Source organism: Natrix helvetica, assembly GCF_964273705.1.
Source record: "Natrix helvetica genome assembly, chromosome: Z".
NCBI lineage: Eukaryota > Metazoa > Chordata > Lepidosauria > Squamata > Natricidae > Natrix > Natrix helvetica.
The window spans coordinates 61,590,868-61,612,225 of record NC_138554.1 but is presented as its reverse complement, the minus strand read 5'-3'; the positions used below and the strand labels follow the sequence as shown (position 1 = coordinate 61,612,225).

Here is a 21,358-nt window from a genome sequence, read left to right as displayed (position 1 = left end):
TCATATGAATTATATCTGGTACACATTTCGTTAAATGTTTAGTTTATACTGTAAGTAAAAAAAAATGTAACATTCAACATTCAAGAAGATTGTAGTTTCTTTGTTTCCTTTATGTCAAAATAATAAATGTTTCCGCCTACATTTATAGTATTGTCTTTATTTCTAATTTCATTCACTATTTTGTCAACAGTTCTAGCAGTTTATCCTCCAGTTCTTTATAATACTGAGTTATTAGCCCATGGATATGCCACCTTCCCAAACTTAATTTGCTTTCTTACTTCTCTGTTTTATTTTAAATTTTAGGCTTACTTAATATTTAATACAAAAGACCCAGAAACTTCAGAAGAAAAAACAGGAGTCATCTACAACATACAATGTAAGAACTGCAACAACCACTATGTAGGACAAACAGGCAGAAGACTGGCAGAGCACATCCATGAACAGCAACTGGCAGTCAGAAGACATGATAGAAAGTCTAATTTCACAAAATTTTGATAGGGAAGAAAAACACATTCTTGCACTGCTGCCTCCCCCCTTCATAACACTGATGTTATTATAAATCATTCTGAACCAGTCTCTCGATCTATCTACAGGACAAGACACTGTACTTTCTATCAATTTTTTCTTTGGCTATAAATGAAAATGGCTGAGCTCCACCTCAGTCCAACATGGAGGCAACAAAGGAAAAGTATCAATTTGACTTGAAAATGAAAATAATTAAAACCCATGAGGAGGGAGAGAAGGTAACAACCATAGGAGAGAAAGGATTGACTCATTCCATCATCTGCACTATTCTTAAGGATAAAGATAAAAGAGGTGATTAAATCAGCTCCAGAAGTAGAACAGGCCTCGTTTCGACATCAGAAAAGCTATTTGTGTTTTGGATTGATCATCAGATCAAAAAGAAAAAAATCCAATTAGTTTTCATCTGATTCAAGCAAAAGCATGCAGCCTTTTTGAAATACTAATGCAAGGCGCAGATGAGTAGTACAGTGAGACATTGGAGCCAGTCATAGCGGGTTTATGTGATTTCAAAAATGATTGAATTGCTATAACATACGAACAACAGGTGAAGCTGCATGTGCTGATGAAAAAGTTGCCTAACACTTTGCAGACAAACTGCATGAGATTATAGTAGAGGGAAACTATTCAGATCTTAAATATGGATGTGACTGGTCTATGCTGAAAGAAAAAGTCAGAGAAGACTTAAATCCACAAAGAAGCCAAAAACAATGCCTGGATATAAAGCATTTAAGGACAGAGTAACTTTGCTGTTGGGCAGAAATCTCTCTGGATTCAAGCTGAAGCCACTGCTAATCCACAAATCAGAGAACTCTCATGCCTTCAAAAAGATGAGAAAGCATACTCTCCCAGTATATTACAGATCCAATCAGAAGGCTTGGATGAAACAAGTAATCTTTGAGGATTAGTGATCTGCTTTGGGTAAGGCCCTACTGCTTAGAGAACATCCCTTTCAGAATTCTCCTATTCCTGGACAATGTCCCTGGACATCCCCCACATTTTCAATTAAAAAGTTACAATTGAAAAAATATTTTTAAATTTTTTGAAAAAAAGAAATTTAGAATTGAAAAGTATTTAAAAACTGAAAAAGAATTTACAATTGAAAAAAATTAAAATTGAAAAAATAAATTTAAAACTTGGAAAATATTAAAAATGGAAGAATTTAAAAATAAAAAAATGACTAAGTGAAAAAAATTAGAAATTTGAAAAAAGAATGTTTTTAAACATCTGCAGATTTTAAATTTAAAAATGTACAAAAGTTCTTGGCCCTTTATGAAATCATAACCATGTTTTGCTGAAAAACTCAGGCTGTTTTCTAGGAGATGCTTTCCTTTTAACCCTCTACTCCCTACCTTGAAAGTACTTCTTTTTCTCCCTGCCTTCTTGCCCTTCAAATGACTGGCCACTGCTGGGGTTTTGTGGTAAGTGTGCTGATCTGGGCATTCTACTCCACTTTGCTGCTGCGCAGCTGGTCCTCTGCGCTGCTCTCAGCCACTGCTGTGGGCACTCCGGTGTGTGTGTGTGTGTGTGTGTGTGTGTGTGTACATATACATACATACGCACGCACACAAACACACATGCACACTGTCATACACATATAATCATATATTTTATATATATTCATACACATATAATCATATATATGTCATACATTCATACACATAAATTTGTTGCAATGTAATACATTGTTTATTGAGTTTATTTTAAATGATAATGATAAAAGATATTTGATTTGATTGGACAACATCCATAAAAGTTATTAAAAGAACAAATAAAAATATTGAAACCACAACAGCTGAAATGTGTGTTCACATAAAGATATATTGAAATGTAGCAAGGGGAAAAATAATAAACAAAATAGAGATGGGTTGTGTGTCTGAAGACTATCCTTAAACATGACCAGAATACATATTGATGAGTAAACAATAGCTAACATGCAACACTTTCACAAAATTCTGCTAAAACTAAAATTTTGAACACTTGAATAACTGTTCCAAAAACAAGAGCAAACTTTTTGCTCACAGAGCAATTCATTATCTTAATTACTTAAAAGAGCTTCATTCTGCAAGGACCATATTCTTTGATTGTAGTTTATCCATTTCTTGACCAATATTTCCTTCCACTGTATCACACTGCGCAAGAAAAGCCTGAAAACAAAAATAAAGACAAGCAATATTTGTCAAAATATAATATTCTTACTACATTTATAAGATAAAAATGACAATTTAATTATTTTAGTTTAGTTTATTATACACTGAACATCACAGATGATACTATTAGAGCATCTTCTTCCATATATTTATTATAATTACAGTTTTATTCCTCCCTTTCATTTTCCTTCCCTCCTCCTAGTGTAGCTTCCTTCATTTGACAAAGTAACTGGTTTGGACCAGGAGTGATATGATAGCAGTGTTCCAATGTATAAGGGGCTGTCACAAAGAAGAGAGAGTCAACCTAATTTTTAAAGCACCAGAAGGCAAGGCAAGAAACAATGGATGGAAACCAATTAAAGAGAAAAACAACCTAGAACGGTGATGTCTAAACTTTTTCTAAAGGTGTGCCAAAACTTTGTGTGGGCACTCTATCGCGTGCACGCACGTGCCCACCCACCTGCTCATGCATGAGCAATCCCACCGTGCATGCATAAGTAACCCCCAGTTCGGAAATGTTGGGCCTTTTCTTGCCCTCCCCAGGTTCCAGAGGCTTTCCTGAAGCCTGGGGAGGGCGAAATAAGGCCCAACAGGCAAACCAGAAGTTTGTTCCTGAACTTCTGGTTGGGCCATTTTTTGACCTCCGCAAGCTTCAGGAAAGCCTCCGGAACATGGGGATGGCGAAAAACATGCCCAATGGGCCAACCGGACGTTAGTTCCGGAACTTCTGGTTGGGCCGTTGGGCCTGTTTTTCACCCTATCTAGGCTCTGGAGGCTTTCCTGAAGCCTGGGGAGGGCAAAAATGGACTCCCCTGGCCCTCTGGAAGGCCAAAAATCAGCTGGCCGATGTGCGCATGCATACCGGAGCCAAGGGATGCTGTGCCAGCAAATATGGCTCCGCCACCTGGGGCACGTATGCCATAGGTTCGCCATCATGGACCTAGAACCAAGGGAAAAATTCCTAAGAGTGAGAGCAATTAACCAGTGGAATGGCTTGTCTTCAGAAGTTGTGGGTCGCTCAATCACTGGAGGCTTTTAAGAAGAGTCCAGGCAGTTGTCTGGAATGATATACAGTCTCCTTCTTGAGCAGGGACTAGAAGACCTCCACTGTCCCTTCCAACTCTATTATTGTGTTTTTCATTTACCCTATTTACATCCTATTATCTTTTGTTTTGTTGCTTTTTTTTCTGGAAAGAAAGAATTGTACAGGTCTATGTTTTTGTTTATGAAAGAATGGTGGCATATGCACATGGAAATAATTTTATAAATTACTGATTATTAGTACTTTATTTTATCGATACTTGATTTTAATTGGTAATTAATTCAATTAATTTTTATCATAATCCTTTTTGCAAATGGTTTCTGGAACAAATGTACAAGCACACAAGCTTACACACACAAAGGTATACAATTCTTACCTATTATTACATAAGTATACATAAGTTGTATTTAAAAGGTCTATGTAATCAATGTCATCTATTGTAATACAAAAATTTGCAAATATTAAATTATGTGTTCAATTATTTTTTATTCTTCAAATATGAATGTGTATTTAACTGTCATGAAATAATAAAGATGAGTACTTGCTGTACAGGCTTCAGGAACTGGGAGGAACTGTTTGCAGTCGTTGTACTCTTGTCTCTGCAGTTGTTTCCAGGTGGTGTTAGTGGAGGAAGAGAGAACTAGGCCTAGGTCCTTGCAATGTGGAATGCTGCAAGGTTCTGATCACTCACCTTTAAATGTTATGTGAAATGGCTGAGTGAGGTCATTTGATGGCATGGGATGCAGTATCATCAGTACACTCTACTTACTCAGTCACTGTATTGTTTGCTGGTCTTTTATTTCCTTGGTTTGGACTGATTGATACAACTTCATCCTGGGCCAAGGATGTGATGCTATTTCAGTGCTGACTCAGTAAATTTGTAGCTGTGAAGGCTTGGGTGGAAATGAACTTTCTTATTCAATCCTACAGTCTTGTTATATAAGTGAAAAAGATTCTGTGCTGGAATTCTGTCAGCCTCACGAGTACACCAGACAGGAAATAACACTTGATGAGCTAAATCTATTTTAAAGCTACACCGTATTTTGCAAGTCTGAAGGTACAAGTATCCCAATACCACTTTTAACTATTTACAATTTCTGATTTCTAATCTCTGCTTTACATGCAATACACTCTAACTTTATTATAGAACTTACCTGAACTTTTTTCACTAGCCCTTTCTTTTTTTGTTTACTATCATTAAAGTTGTCTGGTAGAATCTGAGAAGAATAAAAATAAATATCATTAAAATTGTCTGGTACAATCTGAAAAGAATAAATCTTGGATGAGAAGTGAAATGTCTTTAAGGAAAACAAAGAAAGTCCAGTTGCCTCTTGGAAAAGTATCTTTGGGACAACCATGACCTTGATGACTGAGACTCTCCATAGACATCTTGGAGCCCTTGTTATTTAAGAAGTAAATTGACTCGCATTATTAACTGTTGAATTTTGGTAGACGAATAATGGCTTCAAAAGTTTGCCAACAAGGGAAAAACAAATTCCCTGCTCCCACTTTGTCTGCTGAGGAGAAATGTTAACAAATATATGTATAATGAAGGCTTTAAAGAAGCTGTCAATAAACTGCTGATAAATATTGCTTAATTAGAAATAATTATTCTTTTTCCAAATCCTATCAATATTCTTATCTTAAGCTTTCTTATTTGGAACTTTTGGTGTTTTGGAATCTCTTCAGGATTTATAAAAGCATTCAGCTAATGTCAACACAATACTGCCGAACATATTTCATAAATATATGAAAATTAAAGATAATTACATGAGGCACAGATTTGAAAACAAATAAAAGCACTAAACAAATAGTTTAGAAACAAGATCTCAAAATATTAATAGCCACTTAAATATCTTTATGAAGTCATTTTTCAATGAGCTTTTTTCACAAAATAGATACTATCAGGAAATTTATTCCATATAATGTAGGGTTTTGCTTTAATTTAAAACTGAAGTCGTGCTTAATTAAATATCTTTGATCAACAACTCACAATAGTAATTTGCAGCTCACTGGATTATATATTCTTTGGAAAACACTGAAATAATTATGTTTCCTGGTCTGCCTTAACAATTCAGTGAGATTTGGTTCTTCCAAGGAAATAATAGTAAACTAAAGTTAGCGTTACAAAAATGAAGTCATAGCCTTAGTAGTAGCCTCTCCTATCATGAAATCCTTGTGACTATCTATAATATATTTTAACCAAGTCTAAGCTATGTGTTTAACTACATACATAGTTTTCCTTAAAATCAAGAATTCTTTTGATGTTTCACTTAATTTATAGTTTGATCTAAGCTATTCTTCACTTGATGCCTTTCTTTATCCTCTGAAGTAAAAAAGTTGTTCATAGGACAGGTCAGGAATCTCATAGAAGGGGCATAATTAACTTTGTTCCCAGTAGATAAATTAGTTTAATGAAAATCACTATCACTTCCTTTCCACTGAAAGATCTGAAATTTGTTTCTTGAGAAATATCATTTACAGTTTCTTTTTGGATAGATAAGTGAGGTTACATACCAACATGATATTTAAAACATTCTTATATTTAAGAATGTTCATTTTTCATTTTAACTTAGATACTCTTTACAGTATTGCCAAGGTTTTTGTGTAGATATTTTTTAACAAATAGTTAATTCTTTCTCCTTTCTATTGCTTCTGTTTCTTTTGCACACAGTTTCCTTTAATTGTTATTTTCTAATTAAGTAATTTTTCCTATAAGACTGCAAGATCCTAAACCCTCATTAGTGATCTCGAGGATTTGTTTATTTTACAGACAGTTGAAATAAAAGCAAGAGATTTAATTATCCTAGATCTGAGCCTAATCAAAATGGAAGAATTAAAATTATAGCTGGGAGTCCCCAATTCTCGGCTTGGAAAGATTGATCCTATCATCTTAAGTTTCAAATATTATCAAAAGAAAAACTAGGACATAACTGTAAATGCATGTTCGATTTTTTTATGCAAACATTTTTATTAGGTTATAAAGTATTATAAAATGCAAAATACAAAAGTAAATAAAAGAGCAATGAGAGAGGAGGGGAAAGGGGAGAGAGAAGTGAGGAAAGGTACGGAAAAGAAAAGAAAAAGAAGCACTGACTTCCGATTCTATCGCAGTAGAATAGGGCATTAAAATCAAATCACAGCCTTTTGTTTTTCCATAATATGAACAACTGATTTCTATAAAGATCTATCAATCTAATCTGTAAAACCCAAAGTCAAAGTTACATTCTTTTCCAAGTCAAGCACAGAACTAAGAAGCAGTTTCCATGTGGAAACAAAAGTACTTATGTTCTTTTCTGTAATCAGAGTAGGGGGGGGGGAGGATGGTTCCACGCAAGCAGCCAGCAAGCAGGCTCCATTTGCATGTATGGCTGACGTGCATGCTGCTGGTTGTGTAAATGGAGCATGTGCACACTCATCCCCTGCTCGTGCAAATGGGAATGTGTGCACATGCACAGACTCACCCATCATTTCTGTGGCCTGGTTCCAAATGGCTCATGGCCCAGTAGTGGGCCACAGCCCAGTATTTGGGGACCCCCAATCTAGAGACCTACAACAGGATCTCATGGTCAGAAATCTTCAGGTTAAAGGAAGCAAAAGAGGACTGGAAATTTGACAGTAAGACAGTGAAAATCCATGAAGTAGAGGCAACTTTGAAAACAATTATGGATATATAGGAATCTTCTGACTGAACTAAGATAAAAAGGACAAGTATGAGAAATGAAGGAAGGGGGTAATTATCAAGGTGTTTTACCATCAGGCAGCTAACTAAAGAACAATGCAAAAAAACTTTGCACTTGCAAATGAGGCTAAAAGCAGTATTTCTTATTTCTTTTTTGCTTATGTCAATAGTAAGAAGAAGAAAAACAGCAGGATGGACTTGCTGCTGGTTGGCATGGTATGGTATGGTATTGAGATATAGTAAGGTACTAACTACTGAGAGGCAGAGTTCGTCTCCTATTTTGCTTCAGTCTTCTTTTCAAAAGAGAGATGTATTTAAATGGAATGAGAAAAAACAACTGACAAAAAAGGAATAGATATAAAACACCAGTTTATATGTAGTCCTTGATTTAGGACCATAATTGAGCACAAAATTTCCATTACTAAGCAAGACAGTTGTTAAGTGAGTTTTCTCCCCTATTATGATTTTTCTTGGCACTGTTCTTAATTAAACTATTGTTGTTAAATTAGCAACACAGTTGTTAAGAGAATCTGGCTTCCTCATTGCTTGTCAGCAGGTTTTAAAACATGATCACGATGTTACACATACACACTGTATATATCTCCAAGTGCCCGAATTTTGATCATGTGACCCATAACAATGCTGCAACAGTAGTAAGTGTAAAAAACATTCATAAGTAACTTTTTTCAGTGCCATTGTAACTTTGAATGGTTACTAAACTTCTAATCCAACCCCCTGCTCAAGCAGCATACTACACCATTTCAGACATGTGGCTGTTTTGAAAGAGTTTGCAGATACCAATCAGTGGTGGGTTGCTTTAACGCAGCTACTGGTACGCTGATTGTGGCCTGATGTGCGCTGTGCATGTGCCTGATATGCGCTGTGCATGCATGCACAATCCACCGCCCCTACGGCAACCAGCTGCTTGTTGGGGCTCCCGCAGGCACCACACGCTGTGCGCGCATGCGCACTTTGCCGTTTGCCATAAAAACAGCTATAGAGTCCGGCCAAGCAAGCCACTGTACCAGTACACTCTCAGCTGCTCCCGGCCATTCCTGGTACTGCTCTACCGGGCTATACCCTCAGCCACCCACCTCTAATACCAATATACCTTTCTGTGATCTTTACAATCATGGAGTACTTGCATAATGCCAGAAGACTGGAGAAGTACAAATTTATACCTATCTTCAAAGGGGGGGAAAAAAGGAAAAAAATATAGGCTGGTCAACTTAATATCAACAAACAAATTATTTGTATTTTGCAAATTATTTTGAAAAGAATGCATTGTCTGGCAAAAACCCACATGTGCTTCTGCCATGAATGATTTTGAATAAATCATTCCAAACCAACCAGATCTCTTTTTTTATTAAAAAAAAATACTTATTTAGTTGATCTCAGAAACAATGAACTTGGAAAACAATCTCCCATTATTTTCCAATATTCTCAAAATATGGACTGGACTACATTAACTTTAAATAAACACAGAGCTGGTTGAGTGACTGTACTTTGTGACTGTACATCAGTGGCTCTTTATTAAGAGAGAAATGTCAAGTATGATATCACATGACCTTGTTCTAGATATTGTGTTCTTAAATATATTTATAAATTTCAGATATGAGTGTGTTAGAAAGTATGATAACTAAATCTGCAGTAACAGAAAGGGCAGCAAAGAGAACATTAGCAAGATTTATGAGATCTTGATAAGCTGGAACACTGAATAAACACTACCAAGTTGAATTTTATTTGGGTAGTAAAAATTAAAGACATGACATGCATACGAATCTCGATGCCTTGGTGGATCATAAGCTGGATATAACAGTGCTTTTTTATACTAAGGTCATCTTGCTTATTTTCACATTTTCTGAGAATTAGCATATAGACAGCATAGGCCAATTGACATGGCAATGTGCTAAATGCCTTCTGATTGAATTCAAGTTCACTATTAGTTTTCCTATTTTCTAACTTTACTGTATTTTTAGTAAGAAGAAAACTACAGATCCTCAAAGTACAACAGATCATGACTATTCAAAGTTACAACACATGCCCTAAAATTACATAGAACTCTGTTTCAAGATTGATGGCTTCAGTGTCTCTTTGATCATTTACCATTATGACTGACCATAGGGACACTGCAGTGCCCTGAACCTCTCTTCCCTCATCCTACTCCACAGGACCCCACAGCACGTAAACCTGTTCCCCACATGCACATTACCTTGTGCACTTATCATTTGAACCCAAACATGGCTGCCATTCTCTCACCTGCTTGTGGGCGGGGACAAAATGGTAGTCGCCAGACAAACTATTTTGTTTTGCTGCCTTAATGAGGTTTGCACAGTGCTGCAGAAGTTTCTGATTGCTCCATGATGTTATGCAGATCTTGTTAAGGCAAAAATACAAAGCAGCTTGTCCCCAGGCTACGTGACAGTGATTTGAAAGTGACCACCATTTTCTGGGTGGAACAAATGGTGGTCACTTCCATGCAGCCAGGAATGAAGTGCTCCACATGGGACGATTCTAGAAGCAGTGGCAACACCAAAATGTAATTCAGCCACTGGAAACATGGCAGCTGCTTTTAGAATCATTCCATGCTGATGCATAATCAAGTAATCTGTTCCAGTCCTCTGGAAGGCCTCAGAGCTCTTCAAAGGTGAGGAGGAAAGTGGGGTGTAAATCGGCCTAAAACCTGGGGGCCCCAGTAGGAATGGGAAATGGTCTCTGGGAAGGGTAGAAGTGGAGCATGGGACATCCTGGATAGTGGAGGAAGCTTTGGGAGGGTCAGGGCAAATGATTCTGGACCTTTGTTAGGTCTCCAAGAGTCGCCCCTGAGCCACCCTGTGCTCCATTTACAACATTGTTGCAACAATTCTTGCTAAGAATTCACAAAAGAAAATGAATGTTTTAAATTTAAATATATGGGCTATTTGCAGGTTTAGGTTTTAGGATTAAAATTATTTACCTCTGTTCTGAGAATGTTTTACAATTGACATGGGAATCTCCTATTATGTTGTAATACCAAAGATATTTTGTTTGACATCAGGGATAGATTCTTTTAGCTAACTATTTTGCCTAATATTCAGAAAGATTAAATTGGCCCTTTAAATATATATGTAGACTCCAGGAGCGGGTTGCTTTACTGCCGGTTCGGTGCACGCAAAGATTTTCACCGCCAATTCCGCCCTCCCAGGAGATTAAATGTGACTCTGGCGCTTCTAGCTTCTGGTACACTGTTGCCACACGCCTGATGAGGAGAGGCAGAAGAGGCATTGGCAGGAGTGCGGTTGGAAAGCAGCGGTGGTATAATGGGTGCTGAGGTCTGCAGTGTCACATTTGCCAGTTTGGGTGGCAAGGGAAGAGGTGACAGAAAGGCTTTGCAGTAACATTTGGACAGTGGGGGGGGAGGGGATGACAGAGAGACTTTGTCAGCAGTGTTTAGATAGCATGGGGGGAGTTTTGACAGCAGCTTCTGGATAGCATGAGGAGGGGGTGCCAGAGACTTTTTGCTAGCAGTTGTATCACTACAATTTGGGGATTAAATTCACACACAACTGTGGACAAAGAGTGGTGGATCAGCCGTGCTGGAAAATGCAGGATCCATTGGCAGTGAAGAATTGTCCCAAACCCTTTATTTGTGCCCAACTTGCAATTTGAGGTGACGCTGAGCAGCTTGTTGTGGTCCACCAGCAGTTGCACAGTGAAGAGGTTGGGGAGGAGCAGGGGCCAGTCCTGAGAGCTGAGGAAAACTCAGATGTGGGCTCTGCATCGGAGGCAGAGAAAGAACTAGACAGTAGCGGGGCAGAGGAACAGCTGGAGCCTGTTGCCAGTGTGCGCATGCGCAGAGCTGCCAGAAGACAAGAACAACTTAGAAAGCAGGGTCAACTCAAGAGTAAAGCCATATTTTGGAGGTGATTGGCCCCTCCCATAGGAAACAAAAGAGGAACGGGGAGTGGGCTTTTGCAGGAAACAATTCGTTCAACTGTCTGGAATTCTGTTTGTGAGAGATTCTGTGCCCTTTGCTGATTCTGTGTTGTTTTGCTCTGTGTGTGGACACTAATTATCTGGCAGGACTCCTCATGAGATAAGGTGTGTGGATAAACATTCCTCTGAAAGACTGATAAGACTTGCTGACTCTGAATGAAAGTAATTCACAGTCGGGTAAATAAAAGAGGTTTTGTTGGGACTGAGACTTTGCTTTTGCTTTCTGAGGAAGCCTGGGTCAGAACACATCTTATAATAAGATAAAATACACAAATATCCAAACAATTATGAATAGGAAAAAAGATTAAAATTAGAAAAATTAAAACAAACTAAAAACATAAGCTTGAAGGTGAGGGGGGAGGTACCTTCTTTGTTAATACACCAATTACCTCCAGCCAACAGCTTCTCCCTCATGCCATCCACTATAGTCAGGTTTTAAGGCTTTTTCTAAAGGCTAAAAGAAAGGAGGTGGTAAGAAGTTCCAAAGGGCGAAAGCCATGGCAGAAAAGGTTCTTCTCCTGGATCACACCAACCGAAATTCCTTGGCTGATGGAATTTCAGTAGGCCCTTTTCACCAGCATGAATGGAGTGGGTTGATCCTATGGTGGAAAGACAGTTCCATAGGAATCTGAGAGCCATGCCATAAAGGGTTTTAAAGATAGTAAACAACACCTTGAATTGCATTTGCAAACACATTGGCAGCCAATGCAGCTCACATAACAGTGGTGTTACATACAGGTGAAACTCAAAAAATTAGAATATCGTGCAAAAGTTCATTTATTTCAGTAATGCAACTTAAAGGGTGAAACTAATATATGAGATAGACTCATTACATGCAAAGCAAGATAGTTCAAGCCGTGATTTGTCATAATTGTGATGATTATGGCTTACAGCTCATGAAAACCCCAAATCCACAATCTCAGAAAATTAGAATATTACATGCAATCAATAAAACAAGGATTGTACATAGAACAATATCGGACCTCTGAAAAGTATAAGCATGCATATGTACTCAGTATTTGGTTTGGGCCCCTTTTGCAGCAATTACTGCCTCAATGCGGCGTGGCATGGAAGCTATCAACCTGTGGCACTGCTGAGGTGTTATGGAAAACCAGGATGCTTCAATATTAGCCTTCAGCACTTCTGCATTGTTCGGTCTCATGTCTCTCATCTTTCTCTTGGCAATGCCCTATAGATTCTCTATGGGGTTCAGGTCAGGCAAGTTTGCTGGCCAATCAAGCACAGTAATCCCACGGTCACTGAACCAGGTTTTGGTGCTTTTGGCAGTGTGGGCAGGTGCCAAGTCCTGCTGGAAAATGAAGTCAGCATCCCCATAAAGCTCATCTGCTGAAGGAAGCATGAAGTGCTCCAAAATCTCCTGGTAGACGGCTGTGTTGACCCTGGACTTAATGAAGCACAGTGGACCAACACCAGCAGATGACATAGCTCCACAAATCAACACAGACTGTGGAAACTTCACACTGGACTTCCAAGCATCTTAGAGTGTGTGCCTCTCCATTCTTCCTCCATACTCTGGGTCCTTGGTTTCCAAATGAGATGCAAAAGTTGCTCTCATCAGAAAAGAGGACTTTGGCCCACTGAGCAACAGACGAGGTCTGTTTTTCTTTAGCCCAGATAAGATGTTTCTGACGTTGTTTGTTGTTCAGGAGCAGCTTGACAAGAGGAATACAACATTTGAAGCCCATGTCCAGGATCCGTCTGTGTGTGGTAGCTCTTAATGCATTGACTCCAGCCTCAGTCCACTCCTTGTGAAAGTCCCCAACACTTTTGAATGGCCTTTTCCTGACAATCCTCTCCAGGCTGCGGTCATCCCTGCTGCTTGTGCACCTTTTTCTTCCACACTTTTCCCTTCCACATAACTTTCTATTAATGTGCTTTGATACAGCACTTTGGGAACATCCAACTTTTTTTGCAATTATCTTTTGAGGCTTTCCCTCCTTATGGAGGGTGTCAATGATGGTTTTCTGCACAACTGTCAGGTCAGCAGTCTTTCCCATGATTGTGATTCCTACTGAACCAGACTGAGAGACCATTTAAAGGCTCAGGAACCCTTTGCAGGTGTTATGGCTTAATTAGCTGATTAGAGTGTGACACTTTGAGCCTAGAATATTGCACCTTTTCACAATATTCTAATTTTCTGAGATTATGGATTTGGGGTTTTCAAGAGCTGTAAGCCATAATCGTCACAATTATGACAAATCACGGCTTGAACTATCTTGCTTTGCATGTAATGAGTCTATCTCATATATTAGTTTCACCCTTTAAGTTGCATTACTGAAATAAATGAACTTTTGCACAATGTTCTAATTTTTTTAGTTTTACCTGTATATCACCCTAGGTGCATCCAAAACTGTCTGTTTGACCAGTCATACCTTCCAAATACACTTCAAGAGTGGCCCCAAGTACAGCACATTGCAAAAATCCAAGCAAGAGAGCATCAAGATGTAAATGACTAAGTGCAGGACCTCACAATCCAGAAAAGGATATAATTGGCGCAAAACACAAAGTTGTGCAAAGGTTCTCCTAACTATGATTGCCTCTGTTCTTCAAGCAGGAGTCATAAGTCGAGGAGAACCCCTCAGCTGTGCACTGCGCCTAATCTGGGATAGTGCTACCCCATCCAAACTAAAGACAATAAACGTATGGATCCTGAGGCTCCATATATATACAGCCACTCTATTTTACCAGGCTTGGTTGAAATCTGTTTTCTCACAAACAGACCCCCACAGCCATCAGGTACTGTGAAAAGGCAACTACAGCTGCCTTGGGTCACCCAGGGTGAAGATGTAAATGTTCTGACCTAGGCTTCCTGAGACAGTAAAAATCACGCACTTAGTCCCAAAACCCCTTTTTTTATTTAAACGGCTGTGAATTATGTTCATTTACAGCCCATAATGATTTACATCCAGTCTCTGAACAGTCCTGTCAGAAGTCTGCCACAATCTTACAGGGTAAGGCTGATAAGCACCCATCTTTATCTCCCTTGAAACACCGCCAGAGACCTAATTGCCAATTAGTTTTGCAATGTCAAACGAGCATCTAGTCAACGGAGCTTCAGACTTTAAACCGATCAGAACGAACAAAGTTGTTTTCTGCAAAGGCTCACGTCCATTTGCTCCTCCTTTATGTCCTATGGGAGGGGCCAATCATCTCCAAGCCTTATTCCTGAGTCGCCCCTTTTGTCTTGCCTTCTGGCAGCTCTGTGCATGCGCGTGCTGAAAACAGGCTCTCCTGTTCCTCTGTCTCGCTGATGTCAGACTCTGGAAGCTCTGGAGGCAGAAAATAACTCCCAGATGGCCCTGGTCTCCTCTCTGCCTCCGATGCAAAGCCCTCGTCTGAGCCTTCCCCAGACTCCAGGACTGGCCCATGTTCCCCTTCAAACTCCTTGCTGTCTGCCAGCAGGCCACAATAATAAAGCATTGATGATATTTCATCCAATAGTGTTGGGTGATCTTATCCAGCAGTTTCATGCAGATGCTAAAAATGAGTGGGGAGAATACCATCCCCTGCAGAACCAACGAAGCAGTCTATTAACATACATTGTAACAGGTCATGGAAAAAGAAACTAACACTGCACTGCCTAGTCCCGAGTCTAGCAGCTGGTGCTAAAGAATACTATGACTGATGTTATTGAAAGCTACAGCGAGGTCAAGAAGAGCAAGGATGGATGGATTACCTCTATTCTACTGTCACCAGAGATCATCAACTAATGTGACAATGCTGTTTCTGTCATATGACTTGGCCTGAAACCTGACTAAAAGGAAGCTAGGTAATGCGAGTCATCCAAGACCCTCTGGAGCTGCAATGTAACCACTTTTTCCAACTAGAAAGGGAAGACGGAAAACTGGATGACAATTGTCCAGTACAGTGGACTCGAATGATGGCTTCTTAAGGGAGGGGCAGACCATGGATTCCTTAAAACAGCAGTCACCATCTAGTGGTCCACTGGTGATCCACGAGAAAGGTTTGGTGGGACGCAGAAAAATTATTTGCATTTTTTATATTGCACTAAATCAGGGGTCTTCAAACTATGCCCCCTGGACTGGATACGTGCAATGAACGTTTGTGTTGCTGCCGAGAGTTGGTGTCTTTTTGTACAGGTCAGAGGGGGGTAAGAAATTCCAACTTGGGGTCTGCTTCACTCTCCTAGTGTGGGCTTTGGGCGAAGGCTGGAGGGAAGTGCGCTAGTGGCAAAGAACCAGAGGGCCTTGTTCCAGTGGGACGGGACTGCATCATGGCCTGGAACTGGCTGACCATCTCAGCCTGCTGAGCCTCCAGGTGCCGGTACCTGGCCTTGCACTCCCACAGGTCTTCACTCTGCTTGGAAAGCCTGTGCTCGTAGTCCTCAGTCAGGTGCTTCTGCTGAGCCTCCTTCTTGGTTAGATCCAACTTGAACTGAGCTAGCTATTTTGCCAACTCTTTCTTGTGGTGGCTGCTTAGCTCCAACAACTGCTTCCTGTTGGGGCCCTAAGGAACACGGGCGGGCAGATGAGGAGTGACTGGCAGGGGAGGGGAGAGTAGAGGCCAATGAGGCACCCCTTGACATAAGTGACATTGAGTTGGCCACACCTATCCAGTCACATGACCACCTAGCCACACCCACCCGGTCAGTAGGCAAATCATATTAGTGGTCCGCGGGATTTAAAATTAGGAATTTAGTGGTCCCTGAGGTCCAAAAGGTTGGTGGCCCCTGCCTAAAGATGTCAGGAACTCACTCTCCTGCAGTGATGCTTTAATCATAGCTTGCACTCATTCCAGAAGTTACTGTTCTGGGAGTTTTGAATAATCAGGAGGGACAGAGATCAAATCAGCAAGTAATTGCACTGATAGCCCCAAAGATCCTATCTACTTCCTCAAACTGCTGCCACCTAATAGGTAACTTCATTCTCTGAGCATTTCAAATGGAATTGCACCACACTTAGCTCCAATCAAGAGTGAAACTGAGTGATTCTATCCATCAAGTGTTTCACAAACTTTTCTGTGAGGCCCTGAAGATGATCGTCTGAGAACTTTCCCCAAGAAGGGACCAGATATCCTGAACAGAGCCATTGGACAACACCCTGTGGATGCAGACTGACATTTCAATGCTCTCACTGCACAAGGTATGCCTTAATCACAACTTTAATATGTGATTGGTTGGATTCATTCTTTGTTTTCCAGCAGTAGTGCTCCTGTCGTAACTCTGTTCAGTTCCTCTGAGAACCTTGGGGAGTGTGGGGTCTGATGGGTCAAGAGAAGGCACATAAGTGCAATTCTGTTCAGGGCTTCAGGCATTCTCTGATTCCAGGTTGCAGCCAAAGCTTCCAAAGGAACATACTGCAGTGTCTCCGGGATCTCTCCCAGTTCTTTTTGGAACCCAAGCAGTTTCGTCAGTCACTGAGACAGATGACAGGAATAAGTCTAGTGTTCCCCACAGTGGGAGGCTGTGTAAGAGAATCTCAAGATCATCGGAACATGGTCTGATCATGACAAAGGGACTATAGACAGTGTCACGATGTTAAAAAGTTTGCTAGGCCTGAACTGCCTAAACTGACATTCAAGAGTTAAACTAAGAAAGCTTTATTGCGCAGGTCATAAAACAAAATGTTATCTGAAAGTGATTTATTGCGCATGCGTTACACATTCCAGAATTCCTTTTTTCTTTGTTCGGCTGCCAACTTGGCAACCGGAGCTTTCATTATCAAAATGTAACAATTTAGTTAACTTTTCTGTTTCATTTACTTTTTTTATTTTATTATTAAAGTTTGTTTATTAATTAGAATACTTCTTAAAGACTTTTATTTTTTCTTAATATCTCAAAAGATATGCGGAAGGGAATCAGCCCGATCCATTGATCTCAGATTTCCCCAGGGCGTTTTTCTCCCTGACAACTTGGTATGCAGAGGTTGGTTTGATGATACCAGCTGAGATGGCTACAATTTATGGCTGTATTTTCCCTTCGCGCTATCTTATGATAACCGACTGAAGCTAATTAGCAATGTAGGAGAAAAAGAGAAAAAAAAGATGGGGCAAGCACAGATGGATCAGCTTCTTCTGACAAGGAGGCTCCCTCGGACACAGAGAAGCAAGATCAAAACGTGCTTCAGGAACAACAAATTCCTTCAGGTGCCGAGCCAGATGTGGGGGAAGGAGCTACAGGACGCGACATCCACGAAACGAGGTCAGTGGTTCCTCCTTCTAAAATATCTCCAGGAGATTATGAATTTTTGGGGGCCAAGCCAAAACTTCCCACTTTACCAAAGCCACTCCATTCCCAGACCCTCGCAGATTATCAGACACTTGATGAATGGCAACTGCCGGCAGAAAAAAAATCCTCCCACGCAGAAAGCAGATTTTATGAATTCCCCCCAGATGATGACGAAGAAATGCAAAGCTATCTTGATCAAATAGAACGTTTTGAAAAATATGCTAGGGAGGCGAGAATGTGCTTTGAGGAGATGAAGAGAAGTAGGAGAAGCTCCCCCACTCCCAAAATATTTGAGGACGCCATCTTGTCTTCAAAACAACAGCCTAAGACACACCCCACAGAGTTCATTGGTCAATTAGAACAAAAAGACATGTACACGTCACTGAGGTCACGTGGTCCCTTTGAGTCAACTGAACTTCCGCATACGTATAGACGACTGCAGCCAAAAAGTGAGGCTGCACTGCCATCTGCTGGCGGAGAAAAATTATTACAGCAAAAGATGATGCAGCTTCGTGAAAGTTTTAAAGATTTAGCTATGAGCCCTTTAGAAGCCAAAACTTTGCCTCCAAAGGTTAAGTCTTCAACACCCCCTGGCGGTGTGGAATCCTCCCTAGATGGAAAAAGGCAAAGCCAAAGGCGAATTCGAGGAAGCCAATTTGATGTTGCCACGCAAAGGCCAATGATGCAACCCCAGCATCCCCTGGTTCAACAACCAGCTTTGCAACCAGATCAACAAATTGTTCCAATGCATATTCCTCAGCAGGTATTCACAGTCACCCCCTTGACTGGTGAGTCCAAATTAAAGGAGTCAAGAGAGAATTATAAAGCCTGGGTCAGTGAAATTGTGCTCTTGCTTCGAAGAGAAGGCACACATTCCATGATTTTTAATCCTCCTCCTCAGCCCTGGACACCTGCAATGAGAGACCTGGAAAACAGAGCAATCACGACTTTACTCATGTCAATGGAAATTGAGATCCAAGGTATCTTTCCACCTGATGCAACTGCCCAAGAAATTTGGGCTATTTTGGAAGATTGCTACAGGCCCGTTTCAATTGAATCTTCATGTTTGCTCATGTCTGAGTTCCATGGTTCGAAGTTGAAACCTGGTGAACGAATTGGTGGACATTTGACCAAACTGAAAAGAATGAGAAGTGAATTGAGACAAAATGGCCATGTAATCGATGATATCCAAATGATTAGCATCATCATTAACTCATTGAATTATGAATGGAAAGATGCTGTTGCAAAGATTAACTACGTGCCTATTGCTCAACGCACAGTTAACCACGTTTGCAGACTTTTAGTGGAAGACGAAGCTATCAGGTTAGCTACACCACATCTGCAACGACCCCCAGCGTCAAAGGCTCCAGCCAGACGTCCCTTCCGAGGAAAAGGCTACGCTCCAAGGATGCCAAAATGCTACACCTGCAACCGTGTGGGACATGACACCCGGGATTGTCCCCAACGAGTTCCAGCTCCCGTCACGTACCAGCCCAGAGGAACAGACTCCAGAGGCAGAGGTAGAGGCGGAAGACAAGGTCGTCGTGGTCCAAGGCGTGATCCACAAGCTCCACTTGTAACACTGGCCATAACCAACGTTCCACAACCTGATCCAAAGTTCGACAGACGTCTTTTGTGGACTTTAGATAGTGGAGCAGCTGTGCACGTTACCCACAGAAGGGAACTTTTCACAGAGATGGGCGAACCAGAGCCCGAGTATCGAGAACTGTATTCCTTCACCAACCACACTTGCAAGGTTATGGGAAAAGGAACTGTTTACATTGAAGAGCTCGATACACACATCCCTGATGTTTATTACATACCTTCAGCAACCAGTAATTTGCTTAGCCAAAGTCACTTGTCTAGAGATTTAAAGTTCCAGGTTCACCACCTCGAAAAAGCAAGTTACTTAGTTAAAGATGGTGATATTGTTGCTGAAACCATGCTGTTTGGTGGTGTTTATTACTTAAAGCCAAAGCCTAAAGGGCAAGCACAGGCAAGTATGCAAACTCCAAAAAGGCACAACGCGAACCCAGAGAGAGTTGTCCCAGAGAGAGAAAACGTTACTGTGCCAAAGGCTCCTAAAGCCAACAAACAGAGAAAACAGAAACAGGTTGCTCAGAGCAAGCCTGAGGGTCCTCATGAAACTGTTAATGTTGAGAATTCACTAACTGGTAAACCTTTACATTCCAGGTGTATTCACAAGTGGCACAGAAGATTGGGGCATGCCAGTTTCCGTGTTCTTAGAAAGATGCCGGAGTTCGCAAAAGGTTTGGATCTAAAGGGGTGTAAGGTATTTTTGGATTGTGCGGTTTGCAAAAAGGCTAAATCCAAGGCGGCTGCAATTCCAAAACACGCTACACGCCAGTCAACACGCATTTTTGATTTGGTACACACTGACATAGTGGGTCCTTTCCCACCAACACTTGGTGGCAGAAAGTATTTTTTAACAATTGTAGATAATCATTCTAGATATGGATTTGTATATCCTATGAGAGAGAAATCTGAGACCTTTCAGATCTTTAAAGACTTTGCAGCGTTTGTTTCTACACAATACCAAGTTCGCATCGCCAGAATCCAGAGTGACCGTGGTGCAGAATTCATGTCTCAGCGTTTCCAGGACTGGATGCGTAAGAATGGAATTCTTCATCAGACATCTGCTCCATATACACCGGCTCATAACGGAGTCGTAGAAAGAAGACAAGGGGTTCTACAAACCATGATGCGTTGTCTTCTAGAAGATGCCAATCTCAGTAACACATACTGGGGTGAAGCAATCAAGTATGCAAATTACATTGTCAACCGTACTTGGAGCAGTGTAATCAATCAAACTTCTTTCTACATGCTGTATGGCTACAAGCCTGATCTCAAGAACCTCCATATTTTTGGTTCATATGCTATGGTGAACACTCTCTTAAGTCAAAGAAGAAAGAGAGGTACAGTAGCAAAGAGACTGAGATTTATGGGTATTGATGATAATTCAAAATGGTACAAATTCATTGATACTAAACATGTGATTGTCATTTCACAATCTGCTAATTTTGAGGAAGATATTGACTGGTCCAGGATTCATTCCAATGATCCTGAAGTTTATTTTCCTAGAGATGGTGTTCCAGATGCCACGCAGCCTGATGACAATTCGCAGGCAGATATTCCTTCTACCAGTTCTTCACAACCTGATGTTCCGTCTTCGCAAGCCGCGGATGCTGATGCTAGCGACGAACGTGAGGACGATGATGATGATGATGATGAAGAAGAAGACTGGACTGATGTTCCTAGACGTTCCAAGAGGGCCACAAAAGGAATCCCTCCACAACGTTATTCATGGCAACTGACAAAGTCACCATTACCTTTGATTTGCAACGTTACTCTTCCTCCAGAGACATTCACACAAATCAAACAGCTTCCTGATTCAGAACAAGACAAGTGGTATGATGCAATGCAGGATGAAATGGACAGTTTAAAGAAACTTAATGTATTCACACCTGCAAAACCTCCAGCAAACAAGAAAGTCATTGGCACCCGATGGGTCTACAGAATCAAGAAGAAACCAAATGGTGAGTCTTTATACAAAGCCAGACTTGTAGCTCAGGGTTTCGCTCAACGTTATCCTGAGGACTACACAAACACTTACTCACCAACAATCAGAACTGAAAGTGTAAAAATTGCCTTAACCACTGCAACTATTCTTGGTTTAGAAGTTTTCCAATTTGATGTGGACACAGCTTATCTACATGCAGACCTAGATGAAGAGATCTACGTGAGAAGCCCTCCAGGAT

At 40.6% G+C, this 21,358-nt stretch overlaps 1 protein-coding gene across 2 annotated transcripts in view; it reads right to left on the bottom strand.

The window, feature by feature from the left end:
* Nucleotides 1-2,203: 2,203 nt before the first annotated feature.
* BAG1 (BAG cochaperone 1) overlaps nucleotides 2,204-21,358 on the bottom strand; it is a 37,834-nt gene continuing 18,679 nt past the window's right edge. For both annotated transcript variants that reach the window (XM_081933451.1, XM_081933450.1), the window contains 2 exons: nucleotides 4,869-4,931; nucleotides 2,204-2,669 (listed from right to left, as the gene is read on the bottom strand). In XM_081933451.1, the coding sequence (XP_081789577.1) occupies nucleotides 2,580-2,669; nucleotides 4,869-4,931 (153 nt within the window). In that variant the 3' untranslated portion in view covers nucleotides 2,204-2,579. The remainder of the gene's footprint in view (nucleotides 2,670-4,868; nucleotides 4,932-21,358) is intronic.